The sequence below is a fragment of the Neoarius graeffei genome, chromosome 13 (genome assembly GCF_027579695.1).
Source record: "Neoarius graeffei isolate fNeoGra1 chromosome 13, fNeoGra1.pri, whole genome shotgun sequence".
Lineage (NCBI taxonomy): Eukaryota > Metazoa > Chordata > Actinopteri > Siluriformes > Ariidae > Neoarius > Neoarius graeffei.
The window spans coordinates 37,640,038-37,659,323 of NC_083581.1; the positions used below are offsets into that span (position 1 = coordinate 37,640,038).

The window sequence follows — 19,286 nt, forward strand, 5'->3', positions numbered from 1 at the left end:
CATCCATGTATTTTTTTTTCTATATGAAACAGAACCAATTATACTATAACGTAATTACGTCTACTTGGTATCGTTGAGAGGATAACACCCTCTTACCATGGGTTTGGTACAACCCCGATTCCAAAAAAGTTGGGACAAAGTACAAATTGTAAATAAAAACGGAATGCAATGATGTGGAAGTTTCAAAATTCCATATTTTATTCAGAATAGAACATAGATGACATTTCAAATGTTTAAACTGAGAAAATGTATCATTTAAAGAGAAAAATTAGGTGATTTTAAATTTCATGACAACAACACATCTCAAAAAAGTTGGGACAAGGCCATGTTTGCCACTGTGAGACATCCCCTTTTCTCTTTACAACAGTCTGTAAACGTCTGGGGACTGAGGAGACAAGTTGCTCAAGTTTAGGGATAGGAATGTTAACCCATTCTTGTCTAATGTGGGATTCTAGTTGCTCAACTGTCTTAGGTCTTTTTTGTCGTATCTTCCGTTTTATGATGCGCCAAATGTTTTCTATGGGTGAAAGATCTGGACTGCAGGCTGGCCAGTTCAGTACCCGGACCCTTCTTCTACGCAGCCATGATGCTGTAATTGATGCAGTATGTGGTTTGGCATTGCCATGTTGGAAAATGCAAGGTCTTCCCTGAAAAAGACGTCGTCTGGATGGGAGCATATGTTGCTCGAGAACCTGGATATACCTTTCAGCATTGATGGTGTCTTTCCAGATGTGTAAGCTGCCCATGCCACACGCACTAATGCAACCCCATACCATCAGAGATGCAGGCTTCTGAACTGAGCGCTGATAACAACTTGGGTCGTCCTTCTCCTCTTTAGTCCGAATGACACGGCGTCCCTGATTTCCATAAAGAACTTCAAATTTTGATTTGTCTGACCCACAGAACAGTTTTCCACTTTGCCACAGTCCATTTTAAATGAGCCTTGGCCCAGAGAAGACGTCTGCACTTCTGGATCATGTTTAGATACGGCTTCTTCTTTGAACTATAGAGTTTTAGCTGGCAACGGCGGATGGCACAGTGAATTGTGTTCACAGATAATGTTCTCTGGAAATATTCCTGAGCCCATTTTGTGATTTCCAATACAGAAGCATGCCTGTATGTGATGCAGTGCCGTCTAAGGGCCCGAAGATCACGGGCACCCAGTATGGTTTTCCGGCCTTGACCCTTACGCACAGAGATTCTTCCAGATTCTCTGAATCTTTTGATGATATTATGCACTGTAGATGATGATATGTTCAAACTCTTTGCAATTTTACACTGTCGAACTCCTTTCTGATATTGCTCCACTATTTGTCGGCGCAGAATTAGGGGGATTGGTGATCCTCTTCCCATCTTTACTTCTGAGAGCCGCTGCCACTCCAAGATGCTCTTTTTATACCCAGTCATGTTAATGACCTATTTCCAATTGACCTAATGAGTTGCAATTTGGTCCTCCAGCTGTTCCTTTTTTGTACCTTTAACTTTTCCAGCCTCTTATTGCCCCTGTCCCAACTTTTTTGAGATGTGTTGCTGTCATGAAATTTCAAATGAGCCAATATTTGGCATGAAATTTCAAAATGTCTCACTTTCGACATTTGATATGTTGTCTATGTTCTATTGTGAATACAATATCAGTTTTTGAGATTTGTAAATTATTGCATTCCGTTTTTATTGACAATTTGTACTTTGTCCCAACTTTTTTGAAATCGGGGTTGTATTTTCTACTGTGTTTACATGTGAGTAAATACACATACAACACTCAAATATACCTTGCTTAATTGAAGGAACCAAAGTAGCGCATTCTCTCGTAATTGAAAGACTAGAAGGCAGCAGCAATAGGATTCAAGTCCATGGTGTCCACAATATCTTTATGTACATGTAGCAGTGTACAGCTATTAAGTCGTTGTTTGGTCATCAAAGACTGAAGGTATGTCAACACCCTTTTCAAGGTGGAGAAAGCTCTTTCAGATGTTGCAGATGCCGCTGGAGCGCCAGGATGAAGGGACGCAGTGGGATTTGATAAGGGAAAACAAAGGTGCGCAGCGGGCTGTTTATTCACACTACTCTCTTCTTTTCTTCCTTGTAAATAGTCAAAGGACTCCCATTGTAACTTGGGGGGGGCACAGACGCAGCCCCCCAACATAATTTTTTTTTGGGGGGGCGGTTGCCACCGCCCCCCCCCCCGCCGCTGCTACTGACTCGGTGTAAAATATGACCAGTAAAAAATGAGATGAAGCAAAACATCTTATCTCATTATCTCTAGCCACTTTATCCTGTTCTACAGGGTCGCAGGCAAGCTGGAGCCTATCCCAGCTGACTACGGGCGAAAGGCGGGGTACACCCTGGACAAGTCGCCAGGTCATCACAGGGCTGATACATAGACACAGACAACCATTCACACTCACATTCACACCTACGGTCAATTTAGAGTCACCAGTTAGCCTAACCTGCATGTCTTTGGACTGTGGGGGAAACCGGAGCACCCGGAGGAAACCCACGCGGACACGGGGAGAACATGCAAACTCCGCACAGAAAGGCCCTCGCCAGCCCCGGGGCTCGAACCCGGACCTTCTTGCTGTGAGGCGACAGCGCTAACCACTACACCACCGTGCCGCCCTTGAAGCAAAACGTAGAGATCAAAAATTAAATAAAGCCCGAGATGGATATATTGATATACCATTCCTCAGTAGTATTGTCTGCTTGCTTTTGTGTAACTGGGAGCTCCATGTCGCTCTTCATGGACAGGCAACTGGGGATTGTTGGGCTCGCCCTCTCCTGCTGTATGACAGTATCACCACTAGATGGCAGTAAAAATAATGACAACGACAAGGCACAAATAATTGATCCCTTTTAACTATCGTTTATTTATTTTTTTCCGGAGCAAATAATTGATAAAAATATTTTGTTGAGACAACAGGTTTGTCTCAAGGACACATGAACATTAAAATCATTTTTAAATTGTACCACAGCTTTATTCTATCTAAATGAAAACATTTCTTTAAAACCTGACAAGTATGTTAAACACATTTGACCTCTGGATATGTCATGCATAAATCAAATTTACTTTTTACTGCAAAACCATGTAATTTCCTCAGCGGTGAAACAGATGTGCACTCGTGGTGCATTATGGGTAATACACAGTCCCCCAGGAAAACTTATTATAATAGAATGTATTGTGTGTTCCTTAAATATGGAGTCAATGTTTTGGACATGACACGGACATGTTTTGCTGGACATGAATTTTATGTTTTGGGCAGAAGCTGGGATTTGAGGTTATTTTATATCATTCTTCACTCAAAGGTCTGATAGTCACTCACATATCATCTGAAGTGACTGGATATGTGTAATAATTTCAGTTCTGCAGCCAGGAACACATCATGTTTAAATAAAACTGAGAGGAATGTTATTGCTTCCAGACTGTTGTCTTTGGGTCACAGCTGAGTGGTTTTTCAGCATTTATTAATACCAAATGGCAGAGTTTGCTCAGTGAAGTTGAGTTTCAAATGTGTGGAAGAGAATTTCTCACAAATGTCTGAAATTGTAAATCTGTAGGGAATATGTGGGGGAGACTTGGGGCAGTTTGTATTCCCATAAATTAATTTCAACCAATCAGATTCCATCAGAAGTTAGATGTTGCCCCTTAGAGTAACCTACTTCCTTTGGAGCCATGAAGCTGGACCCTGCGGTAAGGTTTGTGCAGTTCAATATTTTTATCAACAGAAACTTGTATTGGGCGGCATGGTGGTGTAGTGGTTAGCGCTGTCGCCTCACAGCAAGAAGGTCCGGGTTCGAGCCCCGTGGCCGGCGAGGGCCTTTCTGTGTGGAGTTTGCATGTTCTCCCCGTGTCCGCGTGGGTTTCCTCTGGGTGCTCCGGTTTCCCCCACAGTCCAAAGACATGCAGGTTAGGTTAACTGGTGGCTCTAAATTGACCGTAGGTGTGAATGTGAGTGTGAATGGTTGTCTGTGTCTCTGTGTCAGCCCTGTGATGACCTGGCGACTTGTCCAGGGTGTACCCCGCCTTTCACCCGTAGTCAGCTGGGATAGGCTCCAGCTTGCCTGCGACCCTGTAGAACAGGATAAAGCGGCTACAGATAATGAGATGAGATGAGAAACTTGTATTTTCTACTTCGCCTCCACCTCCATTCTATGGTGTAATGTACGCTGTTGAATTCGGGATTTGTTAGGAATTAAAGTTTGTAGCCTAGAGTTACCAGATATAGTATTATTTATTAAACTTAAATTCTGAGGAAAAACATTTTAAGGATTTTTTTTTTCCAAAATCAAAATGGCCAGATGTTAAGAGTTGGGACAGTTCATGTTACAGGTTTTTTTTTTTTTAAAATTTGGTTTACAAATATAAAATTGTTTAAAGATTTTTTTTTTTTAAATGTGGGCGTGTACCTGCATGAAGATGAATCTTATTTCAAGTAATGGAAAATGTAACGTAAATACATGCATGGGTTGGTAGCTTGTAATATTGAGAGCCTGTAAGAAAAGTTTCAGGCACGTTTGACCATTTATGAGAAAGTTGTGAGCGTTTTTGTATCGCTGCTCTCATGCCACCAGTAGGTTGCCATGCAGCCTGGTGGAAGGGCGATGCATGATGTCAACATGGGTGCAAGGCTGAGTGTCGATCTTCAGTACTGAAGGGACAAAGCGTTAAGCAGTAATCGCCTTCCGCAGACAAGATGGTGGAAAGTGACTTGGAAGGCAGCGAGTACGAATTCATTGCAGATTCTGCTGGCCAAGAACCATATCCGTTTGAGCCAAGCGTTGAAAGTGATTCTCATGAAGAATCAGAACAGGACGCCTGCTCTTTAGATCCTGAAACTGAGGAGAAACAACAGATGGGCAACACGCAATGGTGTTCGTGCAAACGTTGTGATCACACATGGCTGAAGCATGCTAATGAGAGCTTATGCTGCCAGGAACGTGTAAAAACTCGCACACTTGCCTCTTCGACAGATTTAGGTAAGTCAGACTGTACGCAGATCTGTTTGTAGGTGGTCTAGCAAGGTCACAGTCTGCAGAATGAGGCGTCACGGCAGCATTACTTGTACCGGGGATATGAATATGAAAAGTTGCCTCCCCCCATTCAGTCATGTAGGAGGACATCAGCTGTTCACTGTTCCCTCGCTGTTCATCAGTATCTTTCCCCTCCAGTTTTTTGTTAGAGAAAGGGAATTTCAAAATTTCTTGTAATGCGTGTGTGTGGGGGGGGGGGATTAAGTGCAGATGAGCTTCCATGTGCTGTGCCCAAGTGACATCAGAGCATTGCCGCAAACGATCGGGGGGATTTTTCTGATTGGTTAAAATATTTTCAATGGCGGCATTTATGAAATCGCCAATGATGGGGGAATTCTGCACAGAAAGTGACTTTCAGAGATGGATATCTTATGCCCCTTTTCCACCAAAGCAGTTCCAGGGCTGGTTCGGGGCCAGTGCTTAGTTTGGAACCGGGTTTTCTGTTTCCACTGACAAAGAACTGGCTCTGGGGCCAGAAAAACCGGTTCCAGGCTAGCACCAACTCTTTGCTGGGCCATAGGAAAGAACCGCTTACGTCAGCGGGGGGCGGAGTTGTTAAGACCAACAACAATAACAAGACCGCGAAAGATCGCCATTTTTAAGCGACGAGAAGCAGCAGCTGTACAAACGCGAAGTCATCCATTATTATTATTGTTGTTGTTGTTGCTGCTGCTGCTGCTTCTTCCGCGTTGTTTTTGCTTAATATTTGTGCCAAGGTTTATGCAAACGTAGCGACGTAACTGACGTATACAGCGACGTAACTGATGTATACAACGACGTAACTGACGTATACAGCGACGTAATGACGTGGCTTCCCTTAGCACCGCAAGCGATGGAAAAGCAAACTGGTTCTCAGCTGGCTCACAAGTTGAACGAGTTGTGAACCAGCACCAGCACTGGCCCTGAACCAGCCCTGGAACTGATTTGGTGGAAAAGGGGTATTAGTTGTGTGAGCTCCTTATTTTCAATTATTCGCATGAATCATTAGTTGATATCATTATCTTCATAACTGTATTTTAACCATGGGCTTTCTTATTCCTTCGTGAGAATGGAACCGTTTCGTCTCGTCAGGTTTTGGGTAAACTGACATTTTTCTATCGCTGTACCAACATTGTGTGTTCATACAGTTCATATATTACACGTTTTGATAATAAATAAAAATTAAACATGTCAGCCTAGGTATTTTATTTTTGTTCCATGTCTCCCCACTAAGTCCAAAGTCTCCTCACATAATTTCCATGTCTCCTCTCAATGTCTCATGTCTCCCAGCAAAAAAAAAAAGACAGAACAAGTGAAGCCTGAAGGCCAGTATATGTGACAAACTGAGAAACTAATGTTGTGGTAAGAGAGTATAGTAAATACTCTCTAATGGAATATGAATGTGATGCTACCTGCAAAAAATTTTACACACTCTCCAAAAACTGAAAACTTGTCCCCAAGCCTCCCCACTCTCCCCTACATACCGTACAGTACAGAAACACAAAAACACACAGTCTCTTACCCTTCTGCACCAAGAACTTTCTCAGGGTTTGTAAAAGAACTTTCTTCATCTCTGTAGGCCACTCTCACGTCAAGGACATCATCACACTCCTGATCTTGCGTGGGGGCTTGTATGCTGTCCATCCTTCTTCACGCACCTGCATCACCTGTATGGATAAAATACAGTCACACTGATGCTATCATTTGTAGAAAATGGCTCAGTGATAGGGATTCTGTATTAGTGACTGAATGGCTGTGGGCTCAAATCCAACAGCGACCAAGTCAGTCGTAAATAAGCCATTGACTTTGCTAAAGCTAGAAAAATGGAAACATCTGACAAGCAAAGAATAAAAGACCTGGGATGCATATCATGTCTATACTAGAATATCCATCTATCCATCCATTATCTCTAGCCGCTTATTCTGCCCTACAGGTTCGCAGGCAAGCTGGAGCCTATCCCAGCTGACTACGGGCGAAAGGCGGGGTACACCCTGGACAAGTCGCCAGGTCATCACAGGGCTGACACATAGACACAGACAACCATTCACACTCACATTCACACCTACGCTCAATTTAGAGTCACCAGTTAACCTAACCTGCATGTCTTTGGACTGTGGGGGAAACCGGAGCACCCGGAGGAAACCCACGCGGACACGGGGAGAACATGCAAACTCCGCACAGAAAAGCCCTTGCCAGCCACGGGGCTCGAACCCGGACCTTCTTGCTGTGAGGCAAGTGACAATGCTAACTACTACACCACTGTGCCGCCCCTATACTAGAATATATATTTTTAAAAAGAAACATTAGGATTGAAAGAATTGACACAGCAGTATCAATTCACTCATTCCTATTGTGTGTTTAGGCCTGAAAGCTACTTTTAATTACGGTTTTTAAAAAATACTTATATATATATAGTGGTGCTTGAAAGTTTGTGAACCCTTTAGAATTTTCTGTGTAATTATATATATATATAGAGAGAGGGGTGCGGCACGTTGGTGTAGTGGTTAGCGCTGTCGCCTCACAGCAAGAAGGTCCGGGTTTGAGCCCCGTGGCCGGCGAGGGCCTTTCTGTGTGGAGTTTGCATGTTCTCCCCGTGTCCACGTGGGCTTCCTCCGGGTGCTCCGGTTTCCCCCACAGTCCAAAGACATGCAGATTAGGTTAACTGGTGACTCTAAATTGACCGTAGGTGTGAATGTGAGTGTGAATGGTTGTCTGTGTCTATGTGTCAGCCCTGCGATGACCTGGCGACTTGTCCAGGGTGTACCCCGCCTTTCGCCCGTAGTCAGCTGGGATAGGCTCCAGCTAGCTTAGCAGCTAGAGATACAGGGTCGCAGGCAAGCTGGAGCCTATCCCAGCTGACTACGGGTGAAAGGCGGGGTACACCCTGGACAAGTCGCCAGGTCATCACAGGGCTGACACACAGACACAGACAACCATTCACACTCACATTCACACCTACGGTCAATTTAGAGTCACCAGTTAACCTAACCTGCATGTCTTTGGACTGTGGGGGAAACCGGAGCACCCGGAGGAAACCCACGCAGACACGGGGAGAACATGCAAACTCCACACAGAAAGGCCCTCGCCGGCCACGGGGCTCGAACCCAGACCTTCTTGCTGTGAGGCGACAGCGCTAACCACTACACCACCCTGCATATATATATATATATATAATTTCTTATTACAACAAACGCTGATTGATACATGATACACCACCCGCAGTATATCTCAGTAAACGCTTTGACCTTGTTTTACAGTGAAGTAAATAAAATACGATTCATTCCTGCTTGTGAATCGGTTCATTTGCCTTGTTCAAAACAATTGTTCAAGAATGACCAGGTGAGATACAGTCTGTCCCTCACCTCGAACGGTTTCTGAAACAAACTTTATTCCTTCCTCATCAGAACAAAGATATTATTATTATTATTATTATTATTATTATATGAAAAGGAAAAACGATTCCTTTCTGCATGTGAATCGATTCACATGATTCATTAAACTACATGATTCAGGAACATGTCCGTTTCTAAAACTAAATTATTTAATTTACACATCTTTACAAACGTCTCATTTCCTCCAGCCGACCGTTTCAATTTCCCAAACTTACTAATGAACAGACAGTGACACGAACACACTGGGATTTTATTTCCTGAGTGTGTGTCAGCACTGAGGAGGAAGAGGCTGAGCTCAGGCACTTCAGAATAAACACACACACTGAGGGCTGTTAGCATGCTTAGCTTAATAAAGTGTCTTCAGAGGGAAAACCCTGCTGACTAAACGGCGAGGTTACTCACTTGTCAGATTCTTCACACGACGTCTGTTATTATTAACTGATGCAGTGCTAGCTTAACTGATGTGCTTCTTATTTAAGTTTCGGTTTCGGTTTTTGTCCATTTAAATAAATTAACTCTTCCAATACCAAACTAAATCTCCCAGGAGCCTTACCAAGTTATCTGTTACAGTAGGCCTACTGAAGTAACTTAGCCAATACCAAATAACAGATTACATTACCAAAGTAACTCTTCTAACACTCAACTTTTACAGGACCAAATTAGCTGTTCCAATACGAAACTAAGCCTTCCAGTACCAAATAATCATTCAGCGCTGAAGTAATTCTTCCAATATTAAAGTAAGTCTTCTAATATGAAAGCAACTCTTTCAGTACAGAAGTAGCTCTTCCAATACTAAAGTAAGCCTTCCGAAACTAAAGTAACTCTTCCGAAACTAAAGTAACTCTTCTGAAACTAAAGTAACTCTTCCGAAACTAAAGTAACTCTTCCTAAACTAAAGTAAGCCTTCCTAAACTAAAGTAACTCTTCCTAAACTAAAGTAACTCTTCCTAAACTAAAGTAACTCTTCCGAAACTAAAGTAACTCTTCTGAAACTAAAGTAACTCTTCCGAAACTAAAGTAACTCTTCCTAAACTAAAGTAAGCCTTCCTAAACTAAAGTAACTCTTCCTAAACTAAAGTAACTCTTCCTAAACTAAAGTAACTCTTCCTAAACTAAAGTAACTCTTCCGAAACTAAAGTAACTCTTCCGAAACTAAAGTAACTCTTCCTAAACTAAAGTAAGTCTTCCGAAACTAAAGTAACTCTTCTTAAACTAAAGTAACTCTTCCTAAACTAAAGTAACTCTTCCGAAACTAAAGTAACTCTTCTGAAACTAAAGTAAGTCTTCCAATATTAAAGCAACTATTTCAATACAGAAGTAGCTCTTCCAATACTAAAGTAAGTCTTCCAAAACTAAAGTCTTCCAATACTAAAGTAACTCTTTCAGTACAGAAGTAGCTCTTCCAATACTAAAGTAAGTCTTCCAAAACTAAAGTCTTCCAGGGCCTTTCTGTGCAGAGTTTGCATGTTCTCCCCGTGTCCGCGTGGGTTTCCTCCGGGTGCTCCGGTTTCCCCCACAGTCCAAAGACATGCAGGTTAGGTTAACTGGTGACTCTAAATTGACCGTAGGTGTGAATGTGAGTGTGAATGGTTGTCTGTATCTATGTGTCAGCCCTGTGATGACCTGGCGACTTGTCCAGGGTGTACCCCGCCTTTCGCCTGTAGTCAGCTGGGATAGGCTCCAGCTTGCCTGCGACCCTGCAGAAGGATAAAGCGGCTAGAGATAATGAGATGAGATGAAAGTAACTCTTTCAGTACAGAAGTAGCTCTTCCAATACTGAAGTAACTCTTCCAATACTTTCTAATGGTCTGTGATTTTTCTAACATGAGAAAGTTTACAAGACAGTGGACTTTACTCTTTATAGTTTCTGAGTACCATGAGAAGATTCTTTTTTTTTTAAATTAAATTAAATTAAAGAGCGATAAAAGAGAGGCTGGTGAGGGAATGACTATTTGTTGCTACTAAATTGTTCCACAACATTAGTAAATTGCTGTGGATTAAGATGAATAAAACACTTTGAGATGTGCTCATTACAAAATAATCAGCTATAGAATGGTACCAGCAACTCCACGCCATCATTAATTATTTCCTATTACAGCAGACCTACAAGTGTTTTATTCCTTATTTAATAAATAAATATAATTACAACAATTGGTACAGGGCGGCACGGTGGTGTAGTGGTTAGCGCTGTCGCCTCACAGCAAGAAGGTCCTGGGTTCGAGCCCCGGGGCCGGCGAGGGCCTTTCTGTGTGGAGTTTGCATGTTCTCCGTGTGGGTTTCCTCCAGGTGCTCCGGTTTCCCCCACAGTCCAAAGACATGCAGGTTAGGTTAACTGGTGACTCTAAATTGACCGTAGGTGTGAGTGTGAATGGTTGTCTGTGTCTATGTGTCAGCCCTGTGATGACCTGGCGACTTGTCCAGGGTGTACCCCGCCTTTCGCCCGTAGTCAGCTGGGATAGGCTCCAGCTTGCCTGCGACCCTGTAGAAGGATAAAGCGGCTAGAGATAATGAGATGAGATGAATGAGACAATTGGTACATATGATGGATCTATTCATATTGACAATCTAGTTTAAAAAGATTGTACGGCAACATTTAGCTGATTTTTAAATAATTAAAAAATATATTTGTTAACCTTAGTTCTTAATTATGAAAAGCCTCTTAAACTAGATATCAGTATGCTGTGCTGTATTGGCTGTTTTCTCATAAGTATTTTGGCTACGTATAAAGTACAACTCAAAATTTTAGCCTACAGTGCTGGTTTTTCATTAATTATACTATGTTATATTAATATTTTATCTAATTATTATTTGTACATTATAGTATTACGATAATATAGTTTTGATTATTCTTTAAAACTAGCTTCAGGATTATATTTGTTTTGCAATCGCTGTCATTAAAATACCGAGACCTTTTCTTTGATACACATAAATGTTTTGTTGTCAAAATTGTTTTACATCCCTTTGAGTTCAAGCACCAAATACACTTATATACTAAACTAATATTCAAAAGGCTCCAGCTGTGTCCGAACAGAACGGCTCTTTATTCATGAAACTGAAATATGAAATAAAGATTGTAATCAACACCCCATTTAAATAATAAAAAAAACCAAACAAACAAAATAAAAAAATCAACATCATATTCATTTTGCATATCAAAGATCCATTCAGTAATAATTACAATCCGAACACTTCATAAACCGCTCGAGCAGGTCTGATTTAGAAACTAGTAACATTAACAATATTACAAAGATCTCAGCTTGAAAAATAATTCAAATGAATAACATCTTAGCAATTAGCATCATAAAATTAGATATTTATATATTTCCACATAAAAATACAAAATAATGTTAATGACATATATGAAAAATTATTCCAAGTATTTTCGCCACTATTAAAGTGAAATAAAAAAAGGATAAAACAAGATGAAATGAAATAGAAATGCATGAAAAAGTCTCCTTTTTTTTTCTTAGCAAAACGCTATCCAAAATAAACTACAATCATTTACATCAGTACAAAGAGATCTGGGTTTTTTAAAAATAGTCGCAATGAAAAAAGGGGTTCATTTTTTTTTTCCGACCGTAAAAAAATGACAACCGTGAATCGGAACTCTGCAAAATAGGCAATGACAAAAATAAATCTGCGTTAAAAAGGTATACACTGTAATTCTCACTATTCTTTTATACAAACGTTAGAAACAGTATTGCACGACACGACACAGATCCGAGGTTAGTCAGCCTTTCAAAGTGTGTTCAAGTTTCTGCACGTCAGTGAGGGGGAGAGACAGAGAGGCTCAAGTGTTTTCCAAGAAATTAATAATAATAATAATAATAATAATAATAATAATAATAATAATAAACCCTTCAAATAATATAGTAACTGAATATATTAAGTTTTAATCACGTTAAAATGTTCAAAAGCAACTATATATTAATTAATCTAGAACTATACACATAATTGCATGGGTGGTTTGATTGAGCTTTTTTTTTTCTTTTAACAGATTTCCACCACAACTCTGCTGAATCATAAATAATTGGGAAAAAAAGAATAAGTGAAATAGAAAAATACAATCCAATCTACAAAAATAGAAATAAATACGACTTCGTACAAAAGACAAGGAAAAACAAAACAAAACGAAACAAAAACAACAACAAACAACACAGGTTGCACAGAGAGAGGAGGACACAGTACTGAGCACAAACTCCAGCTACAGCAGAGTGTTAAAGGGATTACGTGACGGTATCAATGTTGACAGGAACGTTCTTTCATGGACTTCAGGACGCTCATCCTCATGTTATTTTGAACTTTTTTTTTTCTCTTCAACCATCGTTCACGTCCCCTACATATATATATTTAGATCACACGTTACTGTGTCCAACAATTTTATCAAATAAGTTAGCACGAATAAACATTATTAAATAATCTGTTATAGATAATAAAAAGGTAGTCTCAAAGACACAAAATAAAACATCAATAAAGAATTTTTTTTGACATTTTTTTTGTTGTGTTGGAGTGTACAGTAGACTTCAATATCGATCCGATAACATCGATGTGCTATGGATGAAGAGTACAGTAGTGCACGTGATCATGTGACGATGGATGTGAATAAATAGTTAGCAATAAATAATAACACGCAATTGCGAGAAAGGTGAAAAACGCCAGATGCAAATGATCACAGAGCACGCGAAGGGCACTGAACATATCACCAACGCCACAAGCACAGCAATACAGAAAGAAAGCTAGCTAGCTAGCTAGATATGCGGAGAGCAACTACAGGGAGTACAGTACCAAAAAGTGGCGTAACACGCCAGCGTCCGTTGCTTCCACACAGATTGTCCCTAACACTGTCTACAGAGTTGCACTTCATTACAGAGACGAGACGACAAAATCTGTGCAGATCACTACGAAAAACTCAGTAAAAAAAATAGCGATTGGGTTGCATTTTAAAAAAAAAGTAAAAATGAAAAATCCTGCTTTTAGGTCCATCTCCTCTTTAATTATAATCAATGTCTCCTCTTAGTTATTTATCAACCTTTCTGTCCAGGCCGATAGCTGGACAGAAGAAGACGAGAACATCAGCCATCACAAAAGACAAATATCACCTCCACACACTCTTGTAGCTACATAGCTAAAGCTAGAACTGACATCTAGTTAGTGAGACAATTAACGACTCACTAGAACGCCAGCCATTTTGAGAAACGATTTCTTGACAGTCATTTTTCACACAGTGTAGTCTCACTGGATGAAGGATTTTGTGTGTTACTCATAATAATCTGAGAAATGTTGCTTGGTTTTTAACATAATGCAGAGGTGCCAACATTGCTAACAAGACTGTATATTCAAATATACAGTTTTGTTTTTCAGATTTGTGCCAAGAAACAGAAAAGAGTGAAGCAAAACTTTAACGTACAGTAAGATCTACTTCATAATGAAAATCTTTCAGGCATCTCCTGTATCGTATGTAGCAAGGGGTCAAAAATCATAAAAATGCTACAACTAAAGTGTAAAATGTTGGCACCTCTGCATAGTGCTTACAAATATAACATTCAAAATGTTCAGAATAAAACGCAGCATAAACTCAGCCACGTTGTCTGTCCTTCAGGCGATGTAGCATGCTAGCTGGGCAATCACTAATTCGCCTTTTAGCTAGCTACTTAACAACTATAGTTAATAGTTCATTTTTTTTTTTTTACTGATTCTTAGTGAGTCAAGTTTACAGCTCCAGTTTTATCAACAACATAGTTTTATCAACAGTGTTAACATGAATTCTAAAAAAAGAAAAAAAAAACCTAGCATTTTGAATACATTACCTCATCTGTGTGGTAAAAACATTAGCTACGTACTGAGCATGCTAGTTATTATATTTCATCTTTCTAGCAAATCTTTTTGACTCGATATTCAGCGAGTCAAGTTTACTGCTCCAACGAACAAGTTTTCTCAATGATCTTTGCATGTTAGCATGAATTCTGGTAAAAACCCTAACATTTTGGAGACAGTAGCTTATTTGTGTGGTTAAAAAAAGAGAAAAGCTAGCTACTGAATATGCTAGTTCTGTCGATCTTTCGAAAGAGTCTTCTTTTTGACTCAATATTTAATGAGAGTTCGATGAATTCTGGTAAAAACCCTCATCTTTTGGAGAAATGAATTCATCTGTGTGGTAATGCGTGGTATTATACATCGTTTTCGGCTAGCAACACTTGACCTGCGTGAGTAGCAGGCACCGAAAGTAGAGATAGTGTAACGTTCGGCTATCTACATTATTTCTAAACTAAAAATCAACATGAATACACACTACACACAGACAAGACGTATAAGAGCACTGGACGGCACGCTGCTTCTTCACTAAGTGATACACTAAATGGCGCTAACCGAAGAGCTAATGACGCTATTCGTGTAAACAAATTACCATATCGAAGCATGCAAATGTTTTTAGTATGCATTTTTAACACAATATTCCTTAATGCTCACCATTATTGATATTATCTTGTACTTGAGAGTCTAATATCTTTTTAAATCTCTCATGCTATGTAGTGTAAGTGATCAATAAAATGAATCTTATGTGTCTTTTTTGGAAACTTGTCTATAAGCCTAATGCATGCAAATGATGCAAAGACACACACACACACACACACACACACACACACACACACACACACGTACGGTTTCACATTCCATTCCTCCACTCCCGTGTGAGAGCGCACGCTGCATTTTGATTGTAATTGGTAACAATTTCGGTTACAGATGCCGTTACATATCGCAATAATACGTCTAGTTATTCATTATAGCAGCAAAGCATTTTATATACGTAGCTCACGATTAAATTGCGACAAAACCAGATCCGCAGGTCTGAGGTATTAGTCTTCTTGCAGGTTAACTATAGCGAGTAACTCGATATATTTTAGAATTTTAGCCTGGAGAAAAATCAAAGGAATGCAATTTTCCATTTATTGTAAATGAAGTCAATCAGCCAGGGTGTGTTTAGCCAGTATCTCATTGGGCTGCGACAGCTTGCGACAAATTGTGAACGTCATTCGCAAGAGTTTCAAAAGTGTCTTGAAACATTCGTGGGGCTTCGCAATTTCCTCGCATGAGTCGCAAAGTGTCGCTCCTTCGTTGCTGAAATTTTGAACATGTTCAAAAAATTTGTGTGACAAAATTTCTCTCAAAATAGTCGCAAATGCGTCGCTGGTGTCGTAAAGCCGTCACAAACCCTTCTCAAGTCAGTTTCCGTGAGACTGGGCTGCGACAGCCTGCGACTAGTTGGAGACACAACAATTGCGATAAAGTATGCGAATATCAATTCAGTGTGATTCCAAGTGAAAATTGTCGCTAATTCGCATATTTTATCGCAATTGTTGTGTCTCCAGCTAGTCGCAGGCTGTCGCAGCCCAGTGAGATACTACCCTTTGGTGTAGAACCAAAGCTACGACAAAATGTCCAAACTTATGCATTTTAGTTTAAAACAGAACCGCATTATCATCCACATATACTACAGTGCTAAAGAATTATCAAATCTGATTGATCAGGAGGTGCTGGTTAATTTTCTAGGACAGTTTACCGCTTTACGGTTTACTAAAACAATTTTTTTTAATGGCTTATCTTTTGCCTTATCAGGGAATGAGATTTGTTTATACCTGCTGTTTTCACTTATGTTACATCACCTAACTTGTTTTGCTGGATAAATGGATAAAACATAACATACAGTGCTGTGCAAAAGTTTTAGGCACCCTATTATTATTATTTTTTTTTTAATGCAACCTTGTTACAGATTTATGACTTCTACATTGGGTGGCACGGTGGTGTAGTGGTTAGTGCTGCTGCCTCACAACAAGAAGGTCCACGTTCGAGCCCTGTGGCTGGCGAGGGCCTTTCTGTGCGGAGTTTGCATATTGTCCGTGTGGGTTTCCCCCACAGTCCAAAGACATGCAGGTTAGGTTAACTGGTGACTCTAAATTGGCCGTAGGTGTGAATGTGAGTGTGAATGGTTGTCTGTGTCTATGTGTCAGCCCTGTGATGACCTGGCGACTTGTCCAGGGTGTACCCCGCCTTTCGCCCGTAGTCAGCTGGGATAGGCTCCAGCTTGCCTGTAACCCTGTAGAACAGGATAAAGCGGCTACAGGTAACGAGATGAGACTTCTACATTATCGAGTCAGTATGAAAACATTTTAGAGTCCAAACGTTCATTTTCCAGCACAAAATTAAATGTTACAGAAAAAAAAAGTTTGTATCTGAGCAGCATATTACACAAGCGAGCACTTTTCAGATTAAAAAAAGAAAGCATAATGAAGGCTACTGGGTTTTGGTGCAAAATTAAGAAGCGAGTGTGACAGGTAAAGTGTCCAGAAGAACTGGTTCTGTAAGATGCTCAGTAAAACCTCCAGCTCATTTCCTTATAAAACTGCACTGATTGTACCTGAGACTACTATTTTTTTATTTTTAAAAAGCAAAGGGTCATCTCACAGGGCGGCACGGTGGTGTAGTGGTTAGCGCTGTCACCTCACAGCAAGAAGGTTCTGGGTTCGAGCCCCGTGGCCGGCGAGGGCCTTTCTGTGTGGAGTTTGCATGTTCTCCCCGTGTCCGCGTGGGTTTCCTCCGGGTGCTCCGGTTTCCCCCACAGTCCAAAGACATGCAGGTTAGGTTAACTGGTGACTCTAAATTGACCGTAGGTGTGAATGTGAGTGTGAATGGTTGTCTGTGTCTATGTGTCAGCCCTGTGATGACCTGGCGACTTGTCCAGGGTGTACCCCGCCTTTCGCCCGTAGTCAGCTGGGATAGGCTCCAGCTCGCCCGCGACCCTGTAGGACAGGATAAAGCGGCGACAGATAATGGATGGATGGGTCATCTCACACCGAATACTGACTTTGTTTCCTTTACTATGGCTTACTGTTTATAGTATTTTTCAACGTCGAAACATTTCATTTCATTATTTTAAGCCATTTTTGGCCGACAGCATTTCTTTACATGTGCCTGAGACTTTTGCACAGTATGTCGTTCTTTATTAAATAAAACACTGTAGTCATTGGCTGTAGTATAAGAAGAATAAAACACATCAGAACATAATGTCATTGAGAAAACAATTAACTTGGGGAAAGTAATGCATCGCATCACCGGGTCATTGATTATTTTCCTATAGCAGCATGTTCTGTTGTGTTTTATTCCTTACATAATGTCCAGCTACAATGATCCTGTGAAACTTTAGGAGGTGGGGCCAAAGGGAGACAAATGATAACAAATTGTGCTAAAAAAAAAAAGAAGTGTTGTCCAAGATGGTGGCCTGTATAACGTTACATCATTCAGCTATACAGTGAAGGTTTTATTTGTGTTTCTAGAACTATAACTGCCTCAGAATTGGAAGTGGTTTGAGGAAAATATTGAAGTAAAATATTTCAGGTCAGACTGTATTATCTGTTAGTGACATTAGACTCCGAGCTGTTGCAAGACTACATCAGACATTTTGGTCTTGGCTGATTGACTAGATTTCAAATAAGCTAAACATCATGTAAATTAGATTTTTTTTTAAAACCATTCCAGAATTTACTAAATAAAGGCGAGAATATTGTTTTCTTCTGCTACCTTTGGTAAAGACCTCTGACAGCTATCTATTTCAACAGGGCAGCTTACAGATTTATACACTCATAATTCAGCACGAGTTTGCGATTTCCCCACTGTAGCGTTTACACCACTATGGTGGGGCTCCCCAGGATCACGCCATGAAGAGTTTATCCAGAGACAATTGCGCACTTTGCCCACGGGGAGGGGTTAGCAGCAGACAGACAGATGGACAGACAGACAACTGCCCTCTCATGCGAAAAACATTCTCATATCTACTTGTTAAATTTGCCATATAAAAATAATTAGGAAAAAAAAACTACAAATCTCTTTTTTGTTAATCTCCTTTAAAAAAACAAAAAAAACAAAAAAACACCAAAGTACCACAAAAGCCTGAGATGTAGGGACTGAGGGTAGGGTAGAAGAGCAAAAGTGTGTGATTTGGTGAAACAAATGAGGCATGTAGTGTTTCTGGCTGCTACAAAAGATAAATAATTCCATAGATCTCTATATACTGTATACTGTTAGGTGCTCTATACTGATAGCTTGGGCTCGTGGCGTGCTTCCTTGTCGTTCGTTAGTTCCAGCGGAAGTGAATCTGGCGTGGCCGGTCGGCTCCCTCTTTGACCAGCGGCTTGTGGAACTCTCGGCCGGCACGCGAGTGGATGTTGGCCCAGCAGAACTCGCAGTAGTACTGCAGACATGTGACGTTGGCGCAGAAGAAGGGCGCAAACTTGCCTCCGCAGCGCGCCCCCTGACACTCATCACACAGCTGATCATCCAAAACGTACGGCTTCACCTCCACCTGCATGAGACAGACTTCAACTTAGATCGGCTGTGTTTGTGCGCACTCGCTGGTTAATCTCACAGCTCGAGTACAAACATGGAAGACATGATATACTGTATAAAGAATAACACATTTTCCCGAAGAGTGTACCAGAGCGATTTGCCAACAATAACAATTTGTGAATTATTACGTTTTATCCATTTATAGCTACATTTAATGAAGGAGCATCTACAAAACAAGTTAGTTATCTTGTGCTATCACTTATGTTATGGCAGCTATAAACAGTCGTTCCATCACCAACATCACAGTTTCTCTTTATCTTGAAACAGGCTTGTAGTACTTGAGTCCAGGATTCAGACTCAAGTCTGACTCGTGTCCTAATTTTAAGGACTCGTGACTTGACTTGGACTTGAGCACTGATGACTCGGACTCTTGCATTAACCGCATTCGGACGCGTAAATTGGAGACGAGGACTCAGATATTTTCTTTATTTTTTGCATAATAATTTGCCATAAGATTTTTATATCTACATTAATTTTTATACTAATTTTGTACAA

General features: G+C 40.6%; 2 protein-coding genes across 6 annotated transcripts in view; both read right to left on the reverse strand.

The window, feature by feature from the left end:
* Window positions 1–8,885, reverse strand: part of LOC132896672 (NACHT, LRR and PYD domains-containing protein 12-like) — a 32,380-nt gene extending 23,495 nt beyond the window's left edge. For all 3 annotated transcript variants that reach the window (XM_060937666.1, XM_060937667.1, XM_060937665.1), the window contains exons 1-2: window positions 8,799–8,885; window positions 6,527–6,671 (exon numbers count right to left, since the gene is read on the reverse strand). In XM_060937666.1, coding sequence (XP_060793649.1) covers window positions 6,527–6,648 — 122 coding nt within the window. In that variant the 5' untranslated portion in view covers window positions 6,649–6,671; window positions 8,799–8,885. The remainder of the gene's footprint in view (window positions 1–6,526; window positions 6,672–8,798) is intronic.
* An 8,203-nt stretch (window positions 8,886–17,088) lies between these two features.
* cpeb2 (cytoplasmic polyadenylation element binding protein 2) overlaps window positions 17,089–19,286 on the reverse strand; it is a 78,301-nt gene continuing 76,103 nt past the window's right edge. For all 3 annotated transcript variants that reach the window (XM_060937687.1, XM_060937686.1, XM_060937685.1), the window contains one exon: window positions 17,089–18,747. In XM_060937687.1, coding sequence (XP_060793670.1) covers window positions 18,520–18,747 — 228 coding nt within the window. In that variant the 3' untranslated portion in view covers window positions 17,089–18,519. The remainder of the gene's footprint in view (window positions 18,748–19,286) is intronic.